The sequence below is a fragment of the Opisthocomus hoazin genome, chromosome 5 (genome assembly GCF_030867145.1).
Source record: "Opisthocomus hoazin isolate bOpiHoa1 chromosome 5, bOpiHoa1.hap1, whole genome shotgun sequence".
Lineage (NCBI taxonomy): Eukaryota > Metazoa > Chordata > Aves > Opisthocomiformes > Opisthocomidae > Opisthocomus > Opisthocomus hoazin.
The window spans coordinates 82,452,133-82,479,315 of NC_134418.1; the positions used below are offsets into that span (position 1 = coordinate 82,452,133).

At 43.5% G+C, this 27,183-nt stretch overlaps 1 protein-coding gene across 1 annotated transcript in view; it reads left to right on the forward strand.

The window, feature by feature from the left end:
• The first annotated feature begins 7,069 nt into the window (after positions 1–7,069).
• SGCZ (sarcoglycan zeta) overlaps positions 7,070–27,183 on the forward strand; it is a 489,220-nt gene continuing 469,106 nt past the window's right edge. Inside the window, exon 1 of the mRNA XM_075420147.1 lies at positions 7,070–7,173. Coding sequence (XP_075276262.1) covers positions 7,135–7,173 — 39 coding nt within the window. The 5' untranslated portion in view covers positions 7,070–7,134. The remainder of the gene's footprint in view (positions 7,174–27,183) is intronic.

Here is a 27,183-nt window from a genome sequence, read left to right on the forward strand (position 1 = left end):
TGCTATCCAGTAATACTTTGCAGACTCTCAGTCATAAAATTACACAGATGGATAAGGATAATATTTCCTTCGTCTTACAGTTGTGGAAACTGAAGCATTAAGGGAAGTGAGTTACTGAATCATATAAGGTCACAGAGCAGGTCATTGACAGAGCAAAAGTAGTATTCCTAACTATGCCACCTCTCAGCTGGACTATCCTCTGCATAAATCGGATCTCTTGGAGCAATTTAGTAGAAAATGCATCTTTTCGTGACAAATACCATCTTATTTTTGCCCTTACTAAAAAAGCAAATGCCTTATTGTCATCAGCTTGCGTTTTCTCTGAATATTATGTTGCTCACTGTGTGTTAATTTAATTGACAAATTGGCATTATAATGAATTTTTCCAACAAGTACTATTTTTACTGTACAATTTTTAACACATGAGGGAACTGTGAATGTGAATGTCAACTCCTGAGTGGGCACAATCTAAAATGGGTGTATTAGAAGGTTGAGAAGTACTTCCCGTGTATTAGCTTTCAAATAGGCCTTGTACTGGAGTCTTCACTCATAACTTGGCAAATAGTTAGTGGCAAAGTCTTTGGAAAACAAGAAAGAAATAGCATGGAGATGGAGAAAAAGGGGAAGAGTTATTTGGATTGGGTGGACTGATGAGAAAGGCAAACCCAAAACTTTTGGGAAGGCATCACGTGAACTTTCCATGACTAATTCAAGTCAAACTACTTTGTCTCTGAAGACTTTCTTATTATCAGCTCCGTCTAAATGCTGCCTTTGTTTCTCCAGCTTTCCTATTTGCCTTCAGATTTCATTCACATATTTCAACGATCTGTAGCCTTTTGTAGGATAACATAGAAGGGAGGCCTAGAAAGTACTACACGATCCCCCAAGTTAGAGACCAACCTACAGTACAGTGCTGCAACTATATTAATTTGTATTCATGATTATAATAATTCCAAGTCAATGCAAACTGAGAGTATCATTTACAATATATCATTAAATATCCCATTTTTTTGTTCAGTATAAAAGTACTTCTGCAGTGAATAGAAGAATGATTGGGATGAGTCTTGGACATTTTCGTTGCCAACATATTTATTTGCTCACATGATAAAGCTAAACATAACAGCTCATGGGAAACATGTTTATTTGCTCTCTGGTCTTTTTTTTCTTATCACAGTGTTATGGTTCTTCCTTATTCTTAGCCCTTATAAGCCCCAGGACACAACAAAGTTTTGTGGGCACCTCTACATCTTAGAAGCCTTTGCTAGGCCAGAGAAAATTACTATTGCTGCCTTGGGAGGTTCTGAAGCATGGAAGACAGATTGATATTTTACTGATTTCAGCCCAAAGGTCTCCAATTTTATGTTACTCAGAATACTCTTACTAAGAGATAATTATAACGTAATGTACAGGTACCTATGTTAGCCTGGCATCCACTATTAAAGAAAAAATAAATTTACACATTGTGGAGCAGCATAAAATACATTGTCAGGTATACAGGTTTCCCTTCCAACTTAGGAACAGTGTACCCATTCTGTTTAAGAACTATATGGACACTCATATGTACTCATCTTTGACGCTGAATTCTGTATCCCTAGCCTTAAATGTTGGGTTTGTGGTGTTATGTTTGTTTTTTCTTTTAAATGGAAAAATCCTATGAAAAGTATCAAGAGAGCTGTGTTGGCTTTTGAGTTATTCTTCCCTTCTTACTAAAAGTACGTTAGGAAAATGGTTCTCTGTATTTTAAAGGGATGAGAAATGACAGCGTAACACCCATGGCTTCACTATGAAAGATACCCTCCTTTTCCATGGTTTCGTTATGATTGACATCTCTTTTCAGATGCATATCTGTAACTCTGGCTCAAGTTCAGTTGTATCTGCATGAAGTTACTGAGCATGTGGTTCCCAGAGTCAGCCATCTAACTTCGGGAACTCCCTGTGCAGTCAGAAGGGAACAGTCACTTCCAGCTTCCAGAGAGGATTCAGACCTTCATGAAATAAGTCGCCCTACAGAAGTGTTCGTCTTCCTTTGTGGGCTATACCGAGAGCCTAAAACAACCCAGTAAATTACCTGTGCCTAGAGAACTTAAAACCACCCAAGAAGGTCTTCTAGGCAACCCTGTCTTGGGAACTCCTCAATCAGAGAAAGAGTCTCTTTTAAGGATGGGATCAATGTACTGACACGAGGACAGAGCACTCTGTGCCACGTTGTTTGGGACATACAGCCGTCTCTGCATCTCTGGAAAGATAAAGAAATCGTGATAGCTATCTAGCACTGGAACTACCGTGCCTGCTGTTGCTGAATAGGTAAAAAAGATAAAAAGCGTGATTTGTTGCTGAAAAGCTGTACCTGCTGCTCCCAGCACAGGCGTGAGCTGCACTTCTCACTGTTCGGGTGTATCACTGCAGAGGGAGATGGCTGCCATACCTACGGTAGCTTCCTGATACCTTATGACTACAAAAATGTTTTTACAGACTTTATTTAGAAAAATGTGCTACCCTGTTGTTTGCACGCAGTCTTGAATGACTGCAGATTTGAATTTTTTGAAGTCCAGGAGGCAACTTTTCCAGATTGGGTAAAGTTCTGCTCCGACCTGGGCCACCACTGCAAAGTCCTCCCTATGTTCTCTATCCTGCTCTTGTACTTCAGAGTCAACTCCACTACAAAAACGTACAACAAAGATCTGCAGAAAGCAAGTCTTTTTAGCCTTAATAAAAGCAAAAAAAGAAGAAACAACAAACAACCTACAAGACTAAACACCAAAAAATAATCTAAACTTGACCTTCACCTAAGCCAAGAACTTCAAAGTGAAGCACTTGGTTTTTAAGGATGCTTATTCTTCTAGGATTCTTCTCTCGTACAATTTTTAATTATATCCTGACAATATGATCTTTAATAATATCTTATATATAATCCTTAATTGTGCTTACCTGGAATGCCTGACATTGGAAGACTGGGGCACAGGAAAGACCCAGGACTGGGCAGTGAACGATTTTTGCGTAGTGGTTTGTTAATGGAAAAAAACCTTAAAGGTGGAAGTCTTAGCAGATGAATGAAGCAGATGAATACATGAATAAAGGTGACAGAGTGGCTAAGGCAGTTGGATTTACACAAAATAACAGAATTCTTTCATAGGTCGGCCACAGGTTGCCCCGCTGAACAAAGTGCCGAAGGTCTAAGTCACCGCTTGGTGACTTTGCAGACTGCTGCTTGCTTCGTGTTCTTCGTTTCCAGACGCTCATTTGCAAGCACCAGCCTCAGGGCTCGTTTTCAGAGCTCAGGCTCTGATTTGCTTAAAGATTTGCTGGTTCCTCTTTGGATCGAGCCTCTTGGCTTGGTTTCAGTTTTCCCCCGTGTTAATGGCAATGATAATATTTACCCTTACAGTAAAATTTTGTGTTGACACTTAGGCAGAATACAGTTGTTAACAGTGCTGAAGGAAACAGAAAACCCTCTTTAAGTAAAATAATAATCCCACACTGTATGCAACGACTAAGACTTAGGGCCGTACGTGAATAACGAGGATGAAAATGTCAACCCTGTCTTCTGAATGGGGGCCTTGCAATGAGAGGTGTCTCAGGGATTACACACAAGATAAAAAGTGAAGATACTAGGAGCAACCACAAGTTTGGTATTAATTAACTTAGGAGTGCCTGCCTTAGTAACAAAAAACATGCTTGAAGTCACTTGTTAGGGTATGTTAGCTATGAAGAGTGAAACATATTTTAAAGTATTATCGAAGCAACTGTCAAAATCAATTGTTTTCCTTTGTTTGCCAAGGAAATTGGGCTTATACAATTGCCCTGTCAATTTTCCTTGTCTCTTCCCTGAACTCCTGACCAGCATCAACCAAACCCAGCGGAGGATTCCCAAATGTGTCCCATCCCCACACGCTTTGTGCCAACATGAAAACAGAGGCGTGCCCCATCCGGGGAAGCCTGCGGTGCTGCAGGGCCCTCTGTTTTCAGAAAGCTGCATTTTGTGCAGCTGCTTTTTGGTCTGCGAAGCACCATGCGAACAGGCGGAGAGGCTCAGGGGTCTTCTGGTTGTCGAGCAGCACCAGCCAGGGCACCAAGGTGCTCTCATACTGTGTCCCCTGGTTGGTGTCACACGCTGGGGCAGTCCTCTCCTCTTCCCGGGACTGCATATTGACACGTCTAGGGAGGCTTACAGGTGCCTGCTGAGAGAGGTTTTCCTTCAGCATGGTCTCTCCAGGGTTTTTATTCGGAGGGCAGGTGGGGTGGGGTGGTATTTTTCTGTCAGGGAAAAACAGTCTTTCAAATTTCTGTAGGTCCTACAGCAACTTGATTTCGTGTCCACTTTGGCAGTCTTTTTATTTGGACATGAGTCTCTTGGCTCACAGGGGAATGCCAGACCAAGCCTTTAATCTTTACAAATTGCACTTCTATATTAATGATAATAATGATATTTACAGTGCATTCACAATGAACCTGGAAGTCATTATACAATCTGTGCTAAGAGGAGAAATGTCATTTTCCTGTGTCTGCCTTGCATCTGTAGAATTTTCCAGAAGGTGAGGGCTGTATTCAGTCTTCAGAAATGGCTGTCATTGGCCATCACCCAGGGCTGAAGCTTATGTTGACCTTGAAGTGTTGGAAGCTGGAAACAAATCTATATTGAACTGGAAACAGAGTATGCACTTTGAGCTATTAGATCTGTCTACTTCTGTCGAAATATCAGGAACACTAATTCTATTTAACGTAGCGTAGAAATGAGGTGATAGTTCTACGAGGTGGTAGTTTTGAATTTGCCGTTCATGGAGTTAGCAAATAAGGCCCCCAAAAGACTGATAGCGGGAAACCAAATTCACACTCTTGTTCTCCAAAACTGCAAGTGACAGTTTTCCGATAAAGGACTGTGATAAAATCAGGATCTTGGTGGGGAGAAATATGAATTTTTAAATCTAATTTTGCTTCTCTTTGGAGTCATGTGAGAGCCGCAAGACAGTGAAACTTTTGGAAAAGGAGATAGCAAAAGTAACACCCCAAGAGGGGCGTGGACTTAATCCGTGTGCCGCCAGAAACACTGCTCCACCGACGCTGCAGCATGTTGATGTTCAACAGCTGAACAGAACTCGTGCACCTCAAGCCGAAGGTTGAGAAATTACAGAGTCACAGAATCACAGAATGGTCATGGTTGGAAGGGACCTCCGTGGGTCATCTAGTCCAACTCTCCTGGCAAAACAGGGTCACCTACAGCAGGCTGCACAGGACCGCGTCCAGGCAGGTCTGGAAGATCTCCAGAGAAGGAGACTCCACAACCTCCCTGCGCAGCCTGTTCCAGGGCTCCGTCACCCTCAGAGGGAAGAAGTTCTTCCTCCTGTTCAGCTGGAACTTCCTCTGCTTCAGTTTGTGCCCGTTGCCCCTTGTCCTGTCGCTGGGCACCACTGAAAAGAGTCTGGCCCCGTCCTCCTGACACCCATCCTTCAGATATTTATAAGCATTTATTAAGTCCCCTCGCAGCCTTCTCTTCTTCAGGCTGAACAAGCCCAGCTCCCTCAGCCTCTCCTCGTAGGGGAGATGTTCCAGTCCCCTCATCATCCTCGTAGCCTTCTGCTGGACTCTCTCCAGTAGCTCTTCATCTTTCTTGAACTGGGGAGCCCAGAACTGGACACAGCACTCCAGATGGGACCTCACTAGGGCAGAGCAGAGGGGGAGGAGAACCTCCCTCGACCTGCTGGCCACACTCCTCTTGATGCACCCCAGGATCCCATTGGCCTTCTTGGCAGCCAGGGCACACTGCTGGCTCATGGTCAACCTGTCGTCCACCAGCACACCCAGGTCCCTCTCCACAGAGCTGCTCTCCAGCAGGTCTGCCCCAGCCTGTACTGCTGCATGGGGTTGATCCTGCCCAGGTGCAGCACCCTGTGCTTGCCCTTGTTGAACTTCACCAGGTTCCTCTGCACCCAAAACCCAGCCCAACAGTTGCCCATCACCTTGTTAATTTAGACATACCTGCAGATATATAAATATAAAAAGAATATATATATATTTATAGACGTGAAGCAGCAACAGCTCCCGAAGCCGGTGAGCGTGGCTGCGACTCCAGACACGAGGGGTGAGGGGGGCCGGGGCGTGGAGACCCGGGGGGGTCTTTGATGCTCGGAAAGGGAATTTTGCTTTTTTTCCTAGCTGGAAAAATCCCGGCCGTGAGGCGGGAAGCCGGGCACCTGGTGGCCAAGGCCAGTAAAACAGGAGGAAAGCTGTGCCTCTCTCCTTTCTCTCTTCTGCAAGAGATCCACCTCCTGTTTTCCTCCCAACTCTTTTAGCATAACCTTCAAAGAAGACCGTCCCCTACAGACTTTCTTATCTTCTTTATTTATTTATTTATTTATTTATTTTTCTTTTTTTAACCGTGATTATTGAGAGATTCCCTTCAGCTGCAAACCGATTTTGGAGTCTGTGCAGGACTTGGGGGATTTCGTTATCTTGCCAGAGAAATCGCTCGTCGCTAACGCCTTGCGCTCGCAGGGTGCTGAATTCGCTGCCGGAGCCGGCGTGACGGGGAACGGCTTCCACCAGAGACCAGTCTGCCCAGTTTGAACACATCGGCTGGAAATCTGCTCCATGATGCTGTCCAGGGAAGCAGGATTTTTTCTCGGGATGCAGAGAGTCGCCGGTTTCTGAGCTTATCGCAGAAGAAAAAAAAAAAAAAATCTTTAAACTGAGTGGATTTTATTTTTTTTTCCTTTTTTTTTTCTTTTTTGTTTGGTGTCTCCTCCTTTCATTGCCGGAGGACGGGAATCTCTTTCACCAGGGGAAGGATCACCTGTCGCTTTAATCCTTAAGAGAGTTCTTTTTTTTTCTTTAAAAAAAAAGTGAATTTATTTATTTATTTTTTAATCTTATTTATTTATTTATTTAATTTTATTTATTTATTTATTTATTTATTTTAACCGGTGGAGGCGTGATCGCCGAGAATGAGACTGAGGGGAGCTGCCAGGGTTTGGAGGACAAGGCTGAGTTTAGGCTGGAAACTGAGAGACTAGATTCCCCCCTCCTTTCCCTCCCCGGCTTTATATTTTTATTTAATTCCTTTCTTTTTTCGGCACAACTTCCCCAGTCGTGTGTCCCCCCCCCCACCCCCCCCTTCCCTGCTCCGCTCCGTTCCGCTCTATGGACAGCTCGGCAAACCTGGACGCGGAGGAGCTCAAGGTAAGAGACCCCCCCCCGGCCGCGGTTCGGGCCCGATCCCCGCGGGGGCTGCGCGGGGCGGCGTGGAGCGGGGCGGGGGAGGGGGGGGGGGGAATCGCGGGAGAGCGGCTGCGGGAGCCGAGCCGCGGCTTTGCCCCCCCCTCCGTCGTAATAGCATTAATAATAATAATGATGATGATGATGACGGTGATGATGGTGCTGCCGCGTCGCATCAGCGCTGGGGCAGGCGTCTCGCCCGGGCAGCGGACCCGCCGGTTTCCCGGCAGAAGTTGCCTCTGAAGCCTTCCTCGCCCGGGCATCTCCTCTTCTTCCTCCTCCTCCTCCTCCCCTCGCAGCGAGAGGGAACACACCCCCCCCCCCGGTCCCCTCCCCGCGTCGGGGAAGCTGCTGCGGGATGCGGGGCGGGGGGCGCCGGCTCTGCCCCCTCCTCCGGGGCCGCCGGAACCGTAAAACTTTGCATTAGGACGGTGCAAGCGCCAGGATTCCACCCCCCCCCGCCCCCCCCCAGCCCCCGGCTCCCTCCCTGCCGAAGGAGCATGCCTGGGAGCGCTGAGCATGCTCCTTTGCGGAGAGGGAGAGCCTGCCCACGCCTGCTGGGAGACCCCCCCCCCCCCCCGGCCCCGACAGAAACTGGGTTAAAATAATTAGAAATAATACGGGGGGGAAGAGTGAGGAGCGACGGCCGAGCTGGGACCGGGAGGGTCGGGGAGGGGGGGGCACGGCACCTCGCCGCGGGGGTGGGGGAGGCACAGCCGCACGGCTGCGGGAGCGATGGGGGAGGAAGAGGAAGGTAGCCTTCCTCCCCCCCCCCCCCCCCCCCCCCCCCCCGCACGCACCGCCATCCTCGGGACACCCACGCAGGGCGCCGGCATCCCCGCCGCCCAGGAGGGCTCTCCGCCGCGGAGGGGAGCTCTGCTGAGGGCTGGAGCGCTGCCGTGGGCTCCTTCCCTTCCCCGACAAGCCAGATCCCGAAGTACTTCGGCGTACTCGACACCAAAGAATAAATAAATTCACCCCCCCGGTCCCCCCAGCCCTGCTCGCAACAAATCCCCCCAGGAAAGGCACGGCGGAACTGTCGCGCTGCTCGGGGCTTTGCCATGAAGCACAAGCCGGAGAAGGTAATGAAACCATTTCTTGGGTGAGAACCAGTGGTTCCCTTCACGGCGCTTCGAGTACCGCCGCGCCTGAGCCAGGGACTCCTCTCCCTCCGCCCGCAGCCTCCCCGAGATTCGCTGGAGACCAGCTGGTGCGGGCGAGACGGGAGCAGAGTCTCCCAATGAAGTTTTATTTCAAAGGATTATCTTGAACGGGTCTTGGAAGAAAATACGTTCACACTAGGAGGGGACAGAGCTTGGCGGGAATTGTCCCTAACGGCTGAGCGGCACGTCCCGCCGTCAGCGGGGCATCCAGCGCGGCGGGGCCGCTGGAGAGGAAGGGGCTTCCATAATCCCGCGGCCCTCCGCGCTGCGACGAAGGCTAACGTAGCAGCGTGTACGGAGCGAGCGACCATGAGCGAAGCGGCGTAGCTGAGTGGTGGCTCTGCTCCCGAGCACCAGCGCTTTCATCCTTCCCCCCCTTTCCCCCGTCTCCGTGAGAACGAGCGGAGCTTTGGAAGGAGGCACGTCTGTAGGTGCTGTTAGGATCCGGGAAGCTCTCCGGGACGAGCCACCATGGTGCTTTCTCCGGCTTTCCCGGGTGTTTCGTCCACACGGGGCTGCTGGGGAGTGATGTCAAGGCGAGCGGGGTGCCTGCCCCGAGAGGGTTCCTCATGCCAAGCAGCGACGCCAAGCAGCCGCATGCCTCGCACCGGCGATTTCGGGTTCTCCCGCAGTGCGAGCTGTCCGGCCGCTTTCCCACCAGCAGGAACACACGGGGGCAAAGCTCTTGCGGGCTAAAGCAGTTCCCAGCTGGTGACCTTGCCATAGCTGGGCACGGTAAGAAGCAGCCCCAACACTGCTCCGATTCGCGGAAAGCTTTCATCTATTTCTGGCTGGTCTCAGGAGGGGCTTGAGTCATTCCAGCGCTCCGCTCCTTCTCCCGTGGGACAGCGCAGAGCTTTGCCACGCTGAAGGGACGGGGTCGGGGCGTCGGGTCGCTGCTTGCCGTCACCCTTAGCAGGCAGCTGTCAGTCCCAAGGTGTCGAGTGAGCTCTTGCCACAATCAGGGCTTGTCGGAAGAATGGCAAGCGTGGGGTGTCATAGCAGAAGTTGCCAAGAATTTTGGAAACAGGAGCCTGTCTGTCATGATCCTGGGTTTCCTCCATTCTGGCAAATGTATGCCGGCGAGCATCAAAAAGAATAATGATAACTTCCCTACTAATGCTACAAGTCAAATGTGCTGGCTCTAATGATAATATGCAATAATAATATTGGAAGTATATGCTATGCAATATGTAAAGGTTTTATAAAGCTTTTATACATCTCAGATCAGGCATTAAATATAAATTTGAAATCTGCAGGTTATTTATTGCACTGATCGTAACAAATTCTGAATTATATATATAGTGCTGTATAATGAATCTATGTTTTGAAAGGTCGTTTTGTGAGAAACTGAACAAGTATCATGTGTGCAAGACCTGCTAATGAGAGTAAGTGTGCTTCCCCTTACTAGTCCATGCACGAAGCCCTGATGAAACGGATCGGTACTGAAAAGAGAGGCTGCTCTTCCAGAGATTTTGAGCTGTTCTGGTTTGCCTTTGATCTGTCTCATCTTCCGTCTCAGATGCAGACGTGAACTTTCCTCTGGCTTTTTAATTTGTGAGCCTGTGGGGCTTTTGTTTTAAAGGAGGAGTACTGAAAATGCAGGCTAGTGATGGTTGTAGTTGCACTGGTGTCCTGGGTTTAGTGTTGTGAAGCACCTTCTGTTACCTAAAGTCTATCTGAGTGTCTACACCTGGTTTTTGAACCTACACGGAACTGTATGGCTGTGTGAGTGTTACGTATTTTGTAGGGCTTTGTAGTTTGTATATAAGACATGATTCATTAACTTACAAATTTTGCATTTAATGTATTTAAAACTTAAGTTGATGCAGTTGTATTTAATTGCTTGAAGTTGCCCGAGTTTGGTTGGGAAAGCAGAGCAGAGAGGCCTTTGCATTTTCTGGACTGCTGTTGACTTGTGATGTTCATCGACACTGGACAGGTCGTTACAGGCTTTGTCCTTCACATGTGGCACACAAATCCTTTAACACATATTGCACCCATTTCTCTTACGTTTGTTTAGTAACTACAATTTGTGTAGGGTCTCAAATGGTGGGAGTCAGTGTTTTAGAGACTACAAAGAACACTCTTGATACTTTTCTGAAAGGAAGTTGGTTTGTAGTTGAACATATGGCAACAGGGAGATTATGAGCATGATGGGGTTAAAAACATCCTGGAAACCATTTCTTATTACTGGAAGATGCTGGCTCAGTGAGAATTTTTCATTACAGTCCCACCATGTTATTTTAATAGTGTGTTTAAGTGTCTTGAAATTATCACTTTTAATGTGCAAAAAACTTTAAGCACTGTACAGTATTTCTGAATCATCTTGTAAACATTAGCTGCATTTCTCTCTTCAGTTAGTGAGAAAATATTTATAGTCTGTTTACAGTTTTACATTTCCTGGTGATGTAAAACTACTTACTTAACATCCGCATGAAGCTGGTCACAGACGAGGTTTTGCAGTAATCATCTTCCCATGCGATTTATGTAACTCATGAAATCTTTGATCAAGAAATTCAAACAAGGAAACCACAAAAGTTTAAACAAGAGGATGATTCAGTAGTTTTGTGGTCTTCAACATGTAAATAACTTCACTATTTAAATTAACAAGAGAACTAATACCCAAAGGAATTCTTTTTATTTTTTTTTTTAAAGAAGAAGCCAGAGAAACTCGTGTGCTCGGTGTGGTGTGGGAGGACTGTTGATGAGAGTGGGTAGGTGGCTATATTTCTGTTTTAAGTTAGTCATTCCGTAATGAAAAGCATAGTACTCTGTAACACCCAACATATTCTTATGAAGAAAGTCTGCTTCATTTTTCCCGTGTCTTTTGCTTGGGACATGGACATCTCCGTGTGGATATTAAAGCATTTGTCTTTGTAACGCAAAACCTGCTCTCTCCTACCCTTCTCTACCTACATCCATCCATGAACTGTGGTGGTTTACTAGGGCCCTATCAGCAATACTCAATAAAGACAATTAACCTTTGCATTCACAGTCAGAGATTTCAGCCTTTAAACCATTCTTCAGCAAAGGTCGAGCTGAAATGGTTTTAAAGTAACGTATGTGCAAACTCCTTTGTGTTGCTATGGTGGGATTTCCCCTCCATCTCGCAGTATGGATGGGGACCAGGCGTAGTCCAGGAGGCTGGAGAGACTTCTATGCATAAGATACAGTTGTTCAGCAGACATAGAATAAAGGTCAAGACAACGGCAGTGCTCTCACTGTACACTTTAGAAATCATTCCTGTGCTATCACTACCAAGAAACAGTACTAACCTGCGACCAGGCTTTTTGACATTGTGCATTACAGCTTTGCTAAGCTCGACGCTCGCTAAATGGAAAATACATCAAAATCTGTAGGCTTGGTTAAAGGGAAAAAAGCGCTCTATCTTCCTGTTCTCCACAGCTTTTGGGATAAATATTGTTGTGTTTTCCTTTGCCACTGTACTCTGCACTTTAGAAAAATAGATAGAAGAGATTTACATAAAGGCTAGCGACACATTTCTTTCTTCTTGAAGTGGAAGAGGTTAGTGTGCGATGCTGCTGTAAGCTGGCTTCTTTCCATAGGTCTGAACATAAGACTTGGAGTCGAGGTGTAACTCGTGCCAGAGCCTTTCAAAGATAAATCAGTCTAATGCAAAGACATACTTAGGAGTCCCAGTCATGTTTCTTACTGTGTCTGTTCACCTGCTGGAGATTGATACTGCCTTCCCAGGTTCCTGATTAAGCCATGAGCTTGTAAGGTATGGCAGAAATGTCACTAGAGACTGGTCCCGTGAAATCGTTTCGCCTTGTGAACTTTGTAAATCAATGTTGAACATAGTTGTTTCTATATCCTCTCAGGATTCAGCATGCCAATGGACAAAGATAGTTGTTTCTATATCCTCTCAGGATTCAGCATGCCAATGGACAAAGATAGGGATTCAAATACGAAAAAAAAAAGCCCACTGAGTTACACATTGACTCTTCTCTGACTTTGATGTGGAAGTTCCAGGGACCGCTCTGTGGGGAAAACACTCTCATTTTCTTCTCTCTTCCTTTGAAAGAAACCTGGAGAACCTGACTTAGAAGTTGTATCATTGCCCTTATTTTGAAATTCTCTGTACATGTAAAGAGCCTACAGAAACCTACTTGATGTCCTGTTGTACCCGTGGCTGCAGCCATATATAATGCCATTGTAAAGGCAGAATTAACAGTCCAGGAATGAAGATTGACATTTATCTACTAAGCCACCGGATCCTTTGCTAATTCTAAGGTATTACATGTTAACTCTTTGTTCCACAAGAAACCCTGCTTTGCAAGGAAAGCTGCTGTGAGGTTGCTGTCTGTGAGCACTGGGTTTTGTTTCGTGTGGCAGGAAGGAATGGCTGCTGGCGAAGCAATGAGAGAAGCGAAATGTGAGGCTTTATTCCCAGTTAGTGGTATTACTGCAGCTAATCACACGAGGCCAGATTTACAGGGGTACTGAGCAAGTCAGAGCAAGCTGGTGCTGTGCAACAGCCTTAGTAAAAAATCTGTGCCTCCCTCCTTAGACCTCTAGATAACACCTTAAGTAGGATTGTGTGGTTTGACTCCTGTGTATTTGTACTGCTTGGAAAGTACTGTATGAGGACAGACCATCTTTCTGCAATTTTAAATTAGCAGTACTTTGTTAAACGAGTGCAGTTATATCAGCAGAAGTACATTAGTGATATGTCTAAAAATCAGTGCCGCAAGCAGTAGGAATGCCTCGGGCATAAAAATCTGGGCTTTAGCCGTATTTCTCTGTTTTATCAGTCCTCCTCAGTTCATCTGGGAAGCACAGGATGGAATTTATAGGTTCTACCTTCCTGCTCCTACAACTCATGAACAGACAAATTATGTTAGTAAACAGAGGCCACCACTACAGAAGAAAACATTTCCTTTCCAGTTTGTAAGAAGGTAATTGTGTACATTTAATGAGAGCACATAAACTGAAAAGACAATTAATTTGCATTTGTGCTTTCTAAATGCCTTGTTCTTTGTACCGTGGTCCTGAGTATGAAGATGCATCGTTACAGCATTACAGACTCTGCATCATTTTTTTAGGCTTTATCGCCTCTATCAGGGTAGAAAGTGCAGATTGTTGAACCAGATCCACGCAGGTATTTTTGCTGTTTTCGTTCTTCAAGATGGATGTTGATGGTACTTGTACTTCTCAGTTGTGTGGGTTGTCTTTTACTCAAAGTTGTTCATAAGGTATTTCGAGCTGGATTCGAGAGAGGGGAAAAACTTGCTAACTTCATACTGAATACAAGCAGTGCAACTGTCTTGGTTCATTGGGTACATGGCACAACAGCTCTTTAAAATCAGTATAGGTTCTAATTCAGGAAAACCTTTATGGAAAATCAATTTAACTTAAAATAGCAAAATTATCTCGTTGGTACATTAGTAGCTGATATATTGTAGTGTGTTGGGACCTGCAGCTGAGAAAAAATGCCATAAACCACTGAAATTCCAGATAGCATTCTTTCCAAGTGAAGTTATTCAGTAATACTAAATGATATTATTTCCAGTTAAAGGTAGTGCACATGCTCAAAGCACTCCATAAACGGCTCTGCCCCTTAACTAGTTGAAGACAAGTAAATTAGCCATGTTAGAGGAAGGTTTCACCTTTGCTTGATTTAGAGTTGTATTTAACGAATTGCCAACATACATAAAACAATCAAAACCGAAAGTAGAAAATCGATAGAACCTTTGCTGCTTTATAAGCTAGCGTGTCTCTGCACGTAGGTCAACGGAGATGACAAAAGTTGAAAGGCAATCTAAAATTTCAGGGGTTACCTACAATAAACAGGAAGAGAGCCAGCTGAATTGAGCCTCAGAATCTGGGTTTTACCTCGCGTTCAATTTAAAGCCTTCTGTTGGAAAGGGTGTTAAATCTGAACTTGGAAAGGCGCCTAGCTGTCGTGTGCCGGGGCTGCATGCCGTGTGCCGGGAGCTCGGGGCTGGGCAAGCCCTTCTCCACGCTCTGTCTTTCCCAATTGCACCTGTGGCTCAGGCATAAGCGTGGTTTGGCTGTGAGTAGCTTTGGAAGTAGTGAAGCCGTTAACAGGCTCATTATGAGAGCTCGAAATCCTGTGTTTTCCAGGAACGTTCATTATTGTCTTTAGGAGCTACTACAAGGAAGGTGCCTCCAGTGCAACAGAGGTTCCGTCCTGGAAAGCAACCTGCAAAGACCCCGCTGCACCCACCAGGCATGAGCATCTGCAGGTGCCTCAGTTTCCCCGAGCAATGCTGCTTAGGCACATCACGCTAACAACTAGCACGTTTGCTTGCATATTTCCTGTCTGGACAGAGAGGAGTATCTCAGGATTTATCCTGCTTAGGGACATTGATATTCATCTACCAGGTACGTTCAATTCTCCTGAGGACTGTGATCCAGTGAGGGGGCTGAAATAATGAACTATTTGCAAGCGTGAGTTCAGCACATGGTAGTAGCCTCAATGGCTTTCCCTTGATATGTGGCCAAAGGAGGTAAAAATGCCTGGGTCTTCCCTTTAATGGGATTTTCTATTATTAGCTTAAACTAGCTATATTTCTGACAAGAAGAGGTGATTGTAGCACAACTTGGAGGGTTTGTTTCTGTATTGAAGAAAAAATTGAGCCAATTTTTATGTACTCAGAGTGATTACTTGGTCATCATAGTCCAGCAGAGTATTTGAGAATGCGAATCTCAGTGAAGAATGAGCATGTGAAACTCCTGTCAAAGCTGTAAGGCTTCAGAGTTACGTAAGATCTCAGTCTGCATCTTTCTTTTTTTTCCTTTTTTTTTTTTTTTTTTTGTTTGGTGGCAATTTGTCTTGGCTAATTCAGGAGTCCCCCTGCTGAGCAGGCTTGTTGTTGTAAATCCCATTCCCCGAGTAATATATGTATGAGGAAGGAAGTTGAATGACCTATGCCCCAATAAATGGCAGAGAGCATTTCAGAATGCATTACAAAGAGACTGTAGGTTTTTCCAAGAAGTCTATGTAGCCTTAAAGCTGAAGCTCATGGCGTTGTTTATTACTTTCCATAGTTTGAAAATTAGCTGTGAGTAAGTACAAACTAGGAGCCACTCACTGCAAAAACACACTCCTCCAAAAAGACACAAAATCCTAATTCTCTCTGAAGTTTAGAAGAGTTCAGGCAAAAACCAAAAAGACAAAAATTTGGACTAAGATCCATCTGTGCTTTGTTTTGCTTGAGTCATCCCCAACAGATGGCAAATACTCTGTAGAAATCACTCAGCTGAGTTACTGCGGTTTGTGGGGTACCTAAGGCATCTACCCTTCGTTCTAACCTTCTACTCTTGGTCTGAAACTCACTTTCCCTCGGAGGTTCACACAGCTACCAGTGTAATTATGCCTTCAGATACAGTACCTGCTATGTAAATACTGGTAATAATCATCTTCCCTTTTATTTCTTCCGAAACAATAGGTTTCAGTCCTAGCACAAGACTGCCTCGCTGTGTCAAACTTTATGGGCGGTTGCAAAAAATAGCTAGCAACAAGCTGGTATTGACTGTCACTTCCCCTAGGACTCAAGTTGACATCTACTATTTCAGATACACTTCAGTTTAGAAATATTCTACATGCCATTTCCCAGTGACTTCTGCAGTTGAGCAGACATGAAATGAATGCAAAAACTGTCTGTTGTGAAGACTCATGTTCCCACTTAATCTTCCTGCAGGGAAAATTATTATTCCATTTCATCAATGTTTTATTAGATTTTCCTGCAAAAGTTGGCAAAAGAATATCATTCTTCAGAGACTAACCGCAAGTCAGTTAGTGTGCGCTGTTTCCCCAATACTGGCATTGACATTCTCATATCTTAATGTAAGTGTATCTTGTTTTCAGGGGAGCGAGATACTATTTTTGGAACTGATCTCCTACCTTCCTTCATTTCTCCCCCAAGTCATTATGAGTATGTGATTGGAAAATGATCTATTTGCCCAGAAGAGACCTCTACCCAGTTAAGCTCCCTATTTTGTTCAGTATTAATTTAGATGAGGTAGATAATACTCACCGTTCATGTAAATATGTCATCTACCCAGCCTACCGAGACCACTTGTGCTATTGCTTAATAAAATTATGGGTATGTGAGTAGTGTCTCCGTGTCTCATGATAAAATTTCGATCACACTGCTGACAGGCATAAAACAGAAGGCACCCTTTGCCAAGGTGCTGTCTGTCCTATTGAGCTTGGACTCTTGTGCACCTTGATCCATGAACGAAGGTATCTAGTGGGCAGCACACTGCAGCATGGTGAGCAGAGGAAAGAGGGAGCACCTAGGAGGGCTGCACTGAAGCCTAGCATCTGATATGTCAGTAATTATAGATTATACTGAGCAAAATTCATCTCAGTTGTGGGCATATGCAGCTGCATCAGACTACAATGCTGTTATTTTGTGACAGACGCACGGAGCTTGCCAACGCAGTTTTGGAATAGCCAAGTGGAACGTAAAGGTTTCGGGTCGAAAGGGAAGGCTGAGCCATGATCGTGTGCTGAGCTGGTGTCAGGCTGAATCAGAGTGGCTGCACGGCTGTCTGCACCACTGTTCTTGCGGATGCCTCGCTGAGGTATCCGAGTTATTCACAGATTTAGCACTATGTTTGGTGTTTTTTAAGGAATAGGAGAACTGCGTGTTTTGTGCTAGTATTACCATTCGGTAAGCAGTGTGTGTGGCATGTGCAACACTTCAATGCATGTGGGAAAAAAAAAAAAGGTGAAATTTGTTTCTCTAGGTGTTAGAAAAATCAAATGACTACTCAGCAAGCTTGTAAAAGCAGGTGTCTGTGGACATGGGTTTGCATAGGTGGTGATGGAAGCAGAAAAATCTGAAAACCTATGAAAGCAGCTGATGTTGTTATTGTCAGTACGAGTTGTATGGTGTTAGGACAGATCCTGTCTTACCGTCCCAATGGAATGTTACCGCTGAATTGGGGTGCGGTGTGTTTTATAGTTTTCTGATCTAAGCACAGGATCAAAACTTGGGCTCCCGGGCACTGCAAATTTCCCCTAAATCTATGGTTGGGATCCATTTCACTCAGCTTTAACTGGATATTATTTTAGGGAATATCTGCCCTTTTCCGTTGAAGAGATGTACTTTTCTGTTTCTCATAGTGCTGAATAACTTTAGCGCTACCTCACCCTGTAATAAGGAGCTAAGGGTACTAGCAGACACTAGTGATTACAAGCATCAATATTGTTTCCATCTGTGGAGAAGGTAGCTTAAATCTGGTCTTAAAATTAATACATAGACTTACATTTGTCTTATGATGATGCCATGATTTTTCTTTAAACCGAAGTCTACTTGTAATTTCTATGACTCTGTCATCACATGTTTGTCTATGTGCATAAGCTGACTCATTTACGTTTTAAATTATGGATTTTTAAATAATTTATCACAATTTACATTGATATGTAAATGTTTCCGGCATCTTCACAAGACTCCCCCCAGATAAAGCCAGTACCACGAGGAGGAAGGGAACAGGAGAGGATGACAAGATCCAGGTCTACTGGAAGAAGCCAGTAGCACAACGTGAGCCAAATGAAGGTGCCTTCCACTGCCTTAGTCAGTTCCAACACCGTTCTGTGCTTTCACCCTTATCTGACCCGCCAGAAAGCTGCACAGATTGAGTGTGCTTAACTTCCGTAGCAATGATAGAGTGCCTTAAATTTGAATTTTAGAGGGCACGAACACTTTTTAACCAAGATCCAAAGTAAACTGCAGTGGGATCGGCAGTCATGCAGAGGTAGTAAGCTCTGTTGGAGGGCTGGCGGTGGGCAGCTGGTAGCAGGCGCGTCTTAAATTGGATCGCCACTCCCAAAACACAAGTGGGGAACCATGGTGTTCTGAACCCCTTCTGCATATAATATTTTTCAGAGTGTCTGTATGCCTTGAGTTGCCATTATTCTCATTATTCCAGAATTTGGCTCAAGAGTCATGGCAGAAGAACAAACGGTTGATATGTATTTTAGACAAATTGCCTGCTTGCTGCAGAAGGTTACGATGGTGGTTTTGTTTCTTGCTTCTTTTATTGTTATAGTTAGAAGTCTGATTTAAATAAAGAGGTCTAGAAGTTTTTTTTTTCTTCTGATCTTGTCAGCTAAAAATTTTTTTGTGAAAGTTTCACTATGAAAAGAATATTTTCTGTGTGAGGAATTTAAATACCTACTTCCACTTCAGATAAAAGCTCAGTTTCCCTTACCTTGCAGTGATTTGGTGTTCACTCATATGTGTTTTTCATCCCAGAAACATAGAAAGAATTGTTCATTGAGAAAGAATTTATCTGAAACAGATTTAAATGTAACCTCAGAGCACAAAACATGAAACAAGAAAACAGAGTTAAACTTTTAAAACAATCAATTTCATTCTGCACACAGCAATTACTTCTGCTGCCAGCAGGAATAAAGTTTACTGCTGTTGGAAACTTGTAAAAAGTCAAATGTGTTCCTGTAAACTGCCTTGTCAACTGCAAGCAAACAAGACTACACCTCTCCAGAAGCAGGCATCTCCATATTCAAGTATTAATAAGGTTTGTGTCCTGAACACCTGCTCAGAAGTAGTTACAAAGATGTGATTTGGACGAAGAGAAGGAAATGTCATATTCCTATGCGGCAAAGAAATCCTCCTTATAGGCTTGTTGGACTGCCTCAGCCAGAACACACGGGATTCAGCTGTTCAGCTCACAGGGAGCCGAGCGATGCCGATATCCCAAAGGTGATATGGATGTCTTCATGACTGTAGTTGCACTTCAACAAAACTAAACCTTATATCAGCACAAGTTGCATCACAATTGAGTCTAATGACAGAAACAATCCCTGTTTTTTATTAAAAAAATACTTTCTGTGAACTTTTCAGGGGCAGAGGAGACAGGAGGAGGAAGAGCTACCTGTCTGCTCAATTTATTCTATTTTAATCAATTAAAACAACTTTTTTTTTAGAAAAATACACATTTAAAACCCCATACCTTTTAAAAGAGAAATAAAATTGTAATGCATCCCTCATATGCAGTCTGTATCAGGATCAGTTTGATGGGTATTTTGCTTCTATTGGTACCTTCTGAAAAAACAAACAGATGAAAACCCCAAAGCTGTACATTTTCACAGGCCAGGGCTAAGAATGAGATGGCGATGCTGTTTACCAGGATAAATCAGGTGCTACTAACAGAGTTTCAATACCAAAGGTTAATAATATCATCATCAGTAGCTCTGGAAAGAGACCCGACTGCCTTAAGGCAACTTAATTTTAAACACTGAGACAAGTCAATCAGTATACACCTAAAAATATGCCTTGAGGGATGCGGTTTGCATACATTACAGCCTTGTTTTTTCTTCTAACCTGTGAGATCTTGAATACTTTTGTTCACTTATTTGGGAACGTAGGCACATGCATATTTCTTTGCGGGATATGGGTCTGCTTGTTGCTGGTCGCTAGGTAGGGAGAGAGAATTTCAGGGGGAAGGACGGGGCAGAGAGAAATAGCCTTCCACGCGGAACTCTGCGCTTCCCCTGGTAGTGTTACAACACCTCTCTCACCAGGCTCTGTGTCCGGTGATAGTGGGTTGTGGGTGAGTTGAAAATGGAAGTGTCGGCTCAGCTGATGTACACTGACCATGGCCTGGGAGGTTAGAAAGGGGACCCGTTTCCCCATTTTTACGTTTTGCGGGATCAGAACCGGTAGCCTGTAACATTTAAAGGGGCTTAGGGCTCAGCGGAAAGCAGAAGGCAGAGATGTCAGTAAAGCCAGCTCAGTGCTCTTGGGAGCACTGCCCTAGGTCGTGACTAAACGGATGTCTCTGCCCAAGCACCAACAATTTTGGCAAGGCTATGTGAAGGAATAAATCTACGAAACTTAACTTCTGTTTTAATTTTTTTTTTTAAATTAAAATGCCTGTTACGAGATCCAAGTGCAGTTTTATTTGTGTTGCGTGGAACCCAGAGTCAATGGTGCAGGGAGGAACCTGCTTTCACTTGATGCTCTTTGTTACACTTTTTGCTCTGAATATGCTAAAATTATATTTATTATGTGAAGAAATATCCACATAGGCTAGTAAAGATGTTATTTCTGTTCATGGTCATAGGATGAATTAAGAAAAGTATTATTTCCTAGGTAATAATAGCTAGGAATTTAGATAGTCAAAGCAGAAATAATAGATATTTAGATATCTAAATATCCTAGATATTACTATCAGCCTCAGAAAGAAAATGGTTCTCGACCTCTTAAGTCATGTGGAAATATAAGATTTATGGAAGAAAATATAGTTACCCATTCACTCCTGGAAGCAGTACAGCAAACCTTATTTAAGGTGTGATTTAGAAGGTAATGAATTCAGGAAAATTGTAGTTTTATCAAGGGCATTGTTCTTGAAACTTCTCTGAAAAGTAATTTTGAAAGACTATCACTAGCTAGGCCCAAGAATTATTACTACAGCAAAATATCAGTGAGGAAAAATAGCTGGTGGCAAAATACCATATCCACAAGGTATGAGTTCTGGGGCTTCCTCCAGTTCCTCTTTCACAGAATCACAGAATCACAGAATGTTTGGGGTTGGAAGGGACCTCTGTGGGTCATCTAGTCCAACCCTCCTGTCAAAGCAGGGTCACCTACAGCAAGCTGCACAGGACCTTGTTCAGGCCTCTTTCTCCAGGTACTCTGTACCTCTCCTTGAAGAAGCGGTGTAGAGGAAGCAGACCCATCTGAAGCGACCTTCAGGTGGGTCACGCCTCTGCTCTGAACAACGTTATGGTAAAGGGATGCACCTAGAAGTCAGTGGCTGCCTGGCCTGCTTTCGGCCCAGGTCCCTCCACCGCAGAGGCTTCTTTGGCACAGAAATTGGTATTAAAGCTGATACATTGCATCCCATTTTTCGGAAATATAAAATTTGCTTCTGGGAAAAGACTTTGTTTCCTCTCTTCTCTAAAAAAAGCAAGATCTGCTTGAGACATCTGCTTTATCTGCACAATTAGAGGGGAAGATCATGTGCCGTTTTACAAATATATAAGCAGAAAAAGACTTTCCTTCTATAGCTTACAGCTGATATGGATAAAGAGAACTGAACATAATAAGGATAATAGAAGATCTTTGATTCTGTTTTTATTTTCCATTGCCTTTTTACCTTGCCTCTTCTGAGTTAGCTTTGTGGCCTTTCAGTAGTTTTCTGAAAACCATCCCTAAGAAAAAGATTTTTGCTGGCCGGTTTGCTGGTGTAGTGTACAACGTTAGCTGAACCAAAGCCATCTCTCGCTTTCAATTCTGCTCTCCTCTGAGCATAATTCCTCAACCCTTTTCTAAGTAGTATGTGTGTTAAGAAGTCTATATATGTACATATAGAGCCATATGTGTGTACAGCTTTTATAGGCCTGTATAATTTTTCTTTTTTTTTTTCTTATTTTTAGTTTTTAAACTTCTTTTTGACAACTGCACTTTAAAAAGTGTGTTATTGTAGAATTAGTCTCTGTTGGTTTGCGTCTGATGTTGCAAGCTCTCATCAGAACAATCTCATTAATCTCAGTAAGATGAGGAAAATGTTGAGATTTTTAGATTAATATTCATTTTCAGGACTTGAAAAGATGAGCTGTGTATCGTGACGTGATTGCAACAGAAGATGTACTCGTAGAAGAAGTTGGGAAAAATTTTCTTATGTCCTAACTGGTGAGACAGGTACCAAATTTGTGCTCACTGACCTTACTGCTGTCTAGTGGCTTTCTTTACTACACACCCTCGTTAATGGCAGCAGGAGTTCAATCAACATGTAGGACCAGGGCAGCGTCTAGGTCTAGTTACTGCGGCAGTGCTGACGTGTGTGATAGAGAGCAGTTTGTAGCCGAGAGCGTAAGAACAAAGACAATAGGTGTCAAAATTGGAAGGTCTCGACAATAAGAGGGGAGGACTCCTTAGGTTTTAGTAAGTGCCGTAGCAATTGATCAGGGTGAGGATCTTTTGGCTGAATCTTTCCTCGGCCAACATTTTCCTGAAGAGGCACAGGGCTGGGTTCCCCACCCACCTCCCGCTCAGCAGTGGAGTCAGGGACAGGTGGACCCACACTGCAGGGAGGGCTCTGGCTCTGACACAGAGACCCGACCCTTCTACGTTACAAAAACAACTCTGCTGAGAACAGTGAGGTCTCAGGCCACATTATTTTCCCTTTATGGTATCTTTGAAGGACAGCAGTCCCCTCTAGTCTGCTCTGGTGAGACCCCACCTGGAGTCCTGCCTCCAGCTCTGGAGCCACTGGCACAAGAAGGACATGGTCCTGCTGGAGTTGGTCCAGAGGAGGGTACAAAGATGATGCAAGGGCTGGAGCACCTCTGCTGTGAGGAAAGGCTGAGAGAGCTGGGACTGTTCAGCCTGGAGAAGAGAAGGCTGCGGGGAGACCTTAGAGCAGCCTTTCAGTACTTGAAGGGGCCTATAGAAAAGATGAGGAAAGTATTTTCAGCAGGGCTTGTTGCGATGGGACAAGGAGCAATGGCTTTAAACTAAGGGAGGGGAGATTTAGAGGGGCTCTGAGCAACCCAGTCTAGTGGAAGATGTTCCTGCTCACTGCAGGGGGGTTGGGCTAGATGACCTCGAAAGGTCCCTTCCAACCCAAAACGTTCTATGATTGTGTTGTTTCCTCTCTCTGGCTCGGGTCCCTTTAAGCATCTTACTTTTCTGCCTGGAGGTGGCCGAGTCTGCTTTAAGCAGGTGATGGGGAATTGGTGTATGTGGAGGATGTATTCTCCCTTGCTGTTGGCTTCAGCTCAGAATTTTAAGCTTCATCTCAGCTTCAATTCAAAAATCAAGCACAAGCATATATTTTACAGCTCATCAGTACTTATAGTGGATGGAAGAAAATGTAGGCTAGTCATAAAAACAAGGGACAGTGTTACAGCTTTTGCAGCCACGTCATTAAAAACATTTTTCCTTTCTTTGCACTGAGCCACTTGCAGTCTGTAATACACTGAACAGAGATTTTATGTCTCCTTTTTCGCTCAGTTTCCAGCATGGAAAACAAGTGCTGTTCTTCAGCAAGTGAATCCCCCCATGCTTGTGATCCATACACAGGCTATGTGTGAGAAGTATACCAACAATTACTGCTTAGGAGTGCTCTGCATGCAGATGCCACAAAGAGCATTGGAAATGTATCACACAGTTACGGGAAACACAATAGGGATCTTTCTGCGAGTGAAATAATTATGTTTTAGCCACGTTGGAACCGAAAAATCTAGCGAGCTCTTAGTATTTATTCACATGTAGAAAGATCATTTATGCATTGTAATGCACCCTTGTCCAGATAATTGTGCTGGAAGATTGTATGGAAGTTTTTGAACAGCTCCGTAATAGCCATACTGTTGGATGACAGCAGTATCATTAGTAGCCTGCGTGAGTATTTCTAACCATGTGCAAATGCATCTTTTATTCCATTGTAATTCATCACAGAGTTTTCACCTTCTATATGTTTCAAGAGAAATTAACTGTACTTGAAATGCTTCCCAAGGCCGGTCAGCTCCATGCATAGGTTAGACGATGTGTCGGCGTGGGTGGAAGCGACACTGGGTGCTGGTCCAAGGCCCACATCTGCCAGAGGGTGTGGGGAGAAGGGGATTGTTTGGGGGAGAGCCCCAGCATGGGGAAGGTTGCCGTTTGAGGTCTGTCTGATGGGGAGCAGTGCTTGGTAAGGCAACCAAAGGCATCTCCCAAAGATCTCTTGATGTGCCCATTAGAAATACTTTTGATGAGGTTCTTCAGCAAAGGCTCTTCAAGCCTTTAAGCATAAAAATCCTCTTTTGAACACTAACCAAATAAAAAAAAGGACGTATATAATCAGTGCCACTTCTCCAGGAATGGAAAATGAAGAAAATATCCCTAAATACTTGTCCTGTCTTTATACGGTGTCCCCAAGCATTCTCATATGATGGCCTATTATTTGTCTGATCTGGTGTGGCTGTTTTTGTGGTCCTAAACAGCCAAGCAACATTGCTTCTAACGCCTGCACTAGCTCAAGTATCTTGAAACAGGAGCATCTTGAAAAATATCCCCCAGTGAAAGTCTGAATGAGCTTGACCTGTTTAATTTAACAAATAAACAAACAAAAAAAGAGAGACTTGACAGAATGCAGAGTAACTTCGGCATATTAAAGGACTTCATTGTAGTGGAGAAGGGCATAATATGTGCTCAGGGCACGAGCGTAAGCATGTCCCCGTCGGGGACACGAATTCGTGATTAGCTGCCAGAGTAAACTTACCAGGAAAGAGATGAATTGTCGGTCCCTTGGTGTCTGCAGGTTGAGACTGAATGCCTTTCAAGATGAGATGCCTAAGGCAGTCATAAATTCTGCTTTAGTCTAATTTATGTTACCAGCTTAATATGAGTAAATAAGGTAAATGGGTGGAATAAACCTGTGACATTGAGAATAATCCAATTGTTCCTTGCAACATTAAATAGCTGGAAAAATGGAGTGAGCGCAAAGTCTATGACTGAAACATTAACAAACTGAAGCGACATTTGTAAGTCCCATAAGCACATTTTCAAATAAGCTGCAGAGTTTTTAGTAGGCACGCACAGAGTAATTAATTTTCTCACTTTCTATTTTGCCCAAGTTTTTGTGGAAAAGAGAGACTGCATTTCTGAAAGTAGCATAGCCATCCCAAAAATCAGCCGAACGTGTGTGCCACAGTAGCTGTGTGCAGTAGATAAATGGCAACCATGGCTTGAACTCAATTGCATTTGTTGCGAAGCCCAGCTTCTTGTTGACTTTTTCAAAAGAATTCAGTTGAACAAAGATTAAAAAAGTAGACTCGTAGGACATTCCTTTGTCAAAAAGACATAGCCTCTTTCATTTGGAAAATCAAATCCCCTGTCCTTGTAGAATCTAATAGAAAGCATTTTCAAATGGTAATAGTATTCTAGGCAGAAATCCAGAGCATCATATCTGCTGCCTGAAAATATAATTTAGGAGTTGTAATATATTCCCTAATTAAAAATATCATGCACTGTAGTGATTTTATTATTCATTTATTATCTGGACCATTGAACTAATCTGAAGAAAAGCAGCATTCTCAGGGACACAAGTGAAGAGTTTCCCTTTCTAGTTTTACAAATAATTTGCCTTCCAGTAAAAGGGATTATAATTTTTTTATTCGAAAAATAAGGACTTACTATACCTTGCTATGTAATTACTGTTAGACTTTAGCTAAATACTGGTTATATTTCTTGTCTGAAGGGACATGCAGGATTACTTTCATGACCTTTTTGTTTTGTGCTATACCTAAAGGTAAATAAACAGGAGATTGAGAACCAAAATAAGAAGAAACATGATTTTTTCTTATGATTTTTAACAGTAAGAGTAAAGCTAATTTTCAATCATTTGAAAGAAATTGGAGCACAAAACTTAAAAATCAGAAGCAGTTGCTCTATAGTTATTTTCTGTTGTGGCAAGCCTATGAGTATAAACTTTTGGTTTGTATGCATTGCACATTTTTATCCGTGTAAATGAGCAGTGGAGTCAAGCTGTTACAGGTTCAAGCTCTGAAGCTCAGGATGTAGCAGCAGACCCAGGTGGGGTCTGCAGGTCCCCAGTTCGGTCCCTAGGGATGGCCCAAAGGTGTAAGTTAACCGATTCTTCTACATGGCAAAAATCACTGGCAAATACTATATATGACATAGAATCTATAGTACATAAAATCTACTATATAGTTTCCAAAAACTTGTCTGCTTTTTCAATTGTATTAGGTGGTCTGATGAAAGATGATGGGCTGTTTTTCCTTAATCATCTGTGCCTACAAATACTACTGCTTTTGCTCTTCTGAGCATTCAGATGCTACCTATACTTCATTAACGCTACATTATAAAGGACAAGGGTTTATTTCTTCTAAATTGTACTAGGCCTGCTTTATATTTTCCAGAAAAAAATAAGTATTTTTTTCCAGGTTATGTTTTTTTAACTTTTGTGGCTTTTTCGCTACACGTCTTTTGACTAAATCTTCTCTCTGTTCTCCAAAACCCTGAAATCAAGAACTCAAAAATCTCTTTGTGTAGTACAAACATGCAGTCTGTTTTTAGTTGCTTAGTAAGTTACTATAGGGTAAACAACTTGAGATTCAGGACAAATCGTCTGGAAAACTAAAGTCTGACCCCTAGGACTGAGCGGTGCTGCAGTGGCACTTGAGTGACTGCCTTTCCCATGTCAATTTCCAGATACTGAAGTTCCTTATGCTTTACTGGAATTAAAATAAAACATCAAGTATGTATATGTTCTCAAATGTCTTCTTTTTTGGAAAATAGCATTAATTGTGTTTAAAAATTTCTGCTCAATTAATTTTATTTTATGATTTTGTTGTGCCATGAGTGATTTTTTTACAGTATGCTACTTCTGCACTACACTATGAAAATAATAACTGTTATTTTAAAAATATAAATTATAAATTTAAAACATAATGATGTTTGTGCAGCTGAGTTGTTCTAATTTTGATTTTGTCTAGCTGAAACCAACGCAAGTTCCAAACTAATTCTTCCAGACTAATTGTTTGAGTCGTGGCAAGGCATTGTATTCAACAAACGCAGCATACAATGCGAGGATTATGTAGACAAAGCTCAAAGGTAAACTCGGCGTTCCAGTCTGCTGACAAAACTTGCTTACTTGTCTTAAAATTCCGAGCTGTTACACTTCAATAATTCTCTTTTACACCACAGAGTGTATCTGGAGTACTCCACAGCATTTCTGAATTCTCTGTGAAACACAACACAGAAATTATATTGCCCTTTTATTTGCTGAGTGCTGTCTCACGAAGAACTAATAAGATACGGAGAGAAGATAGCCTGAAGCC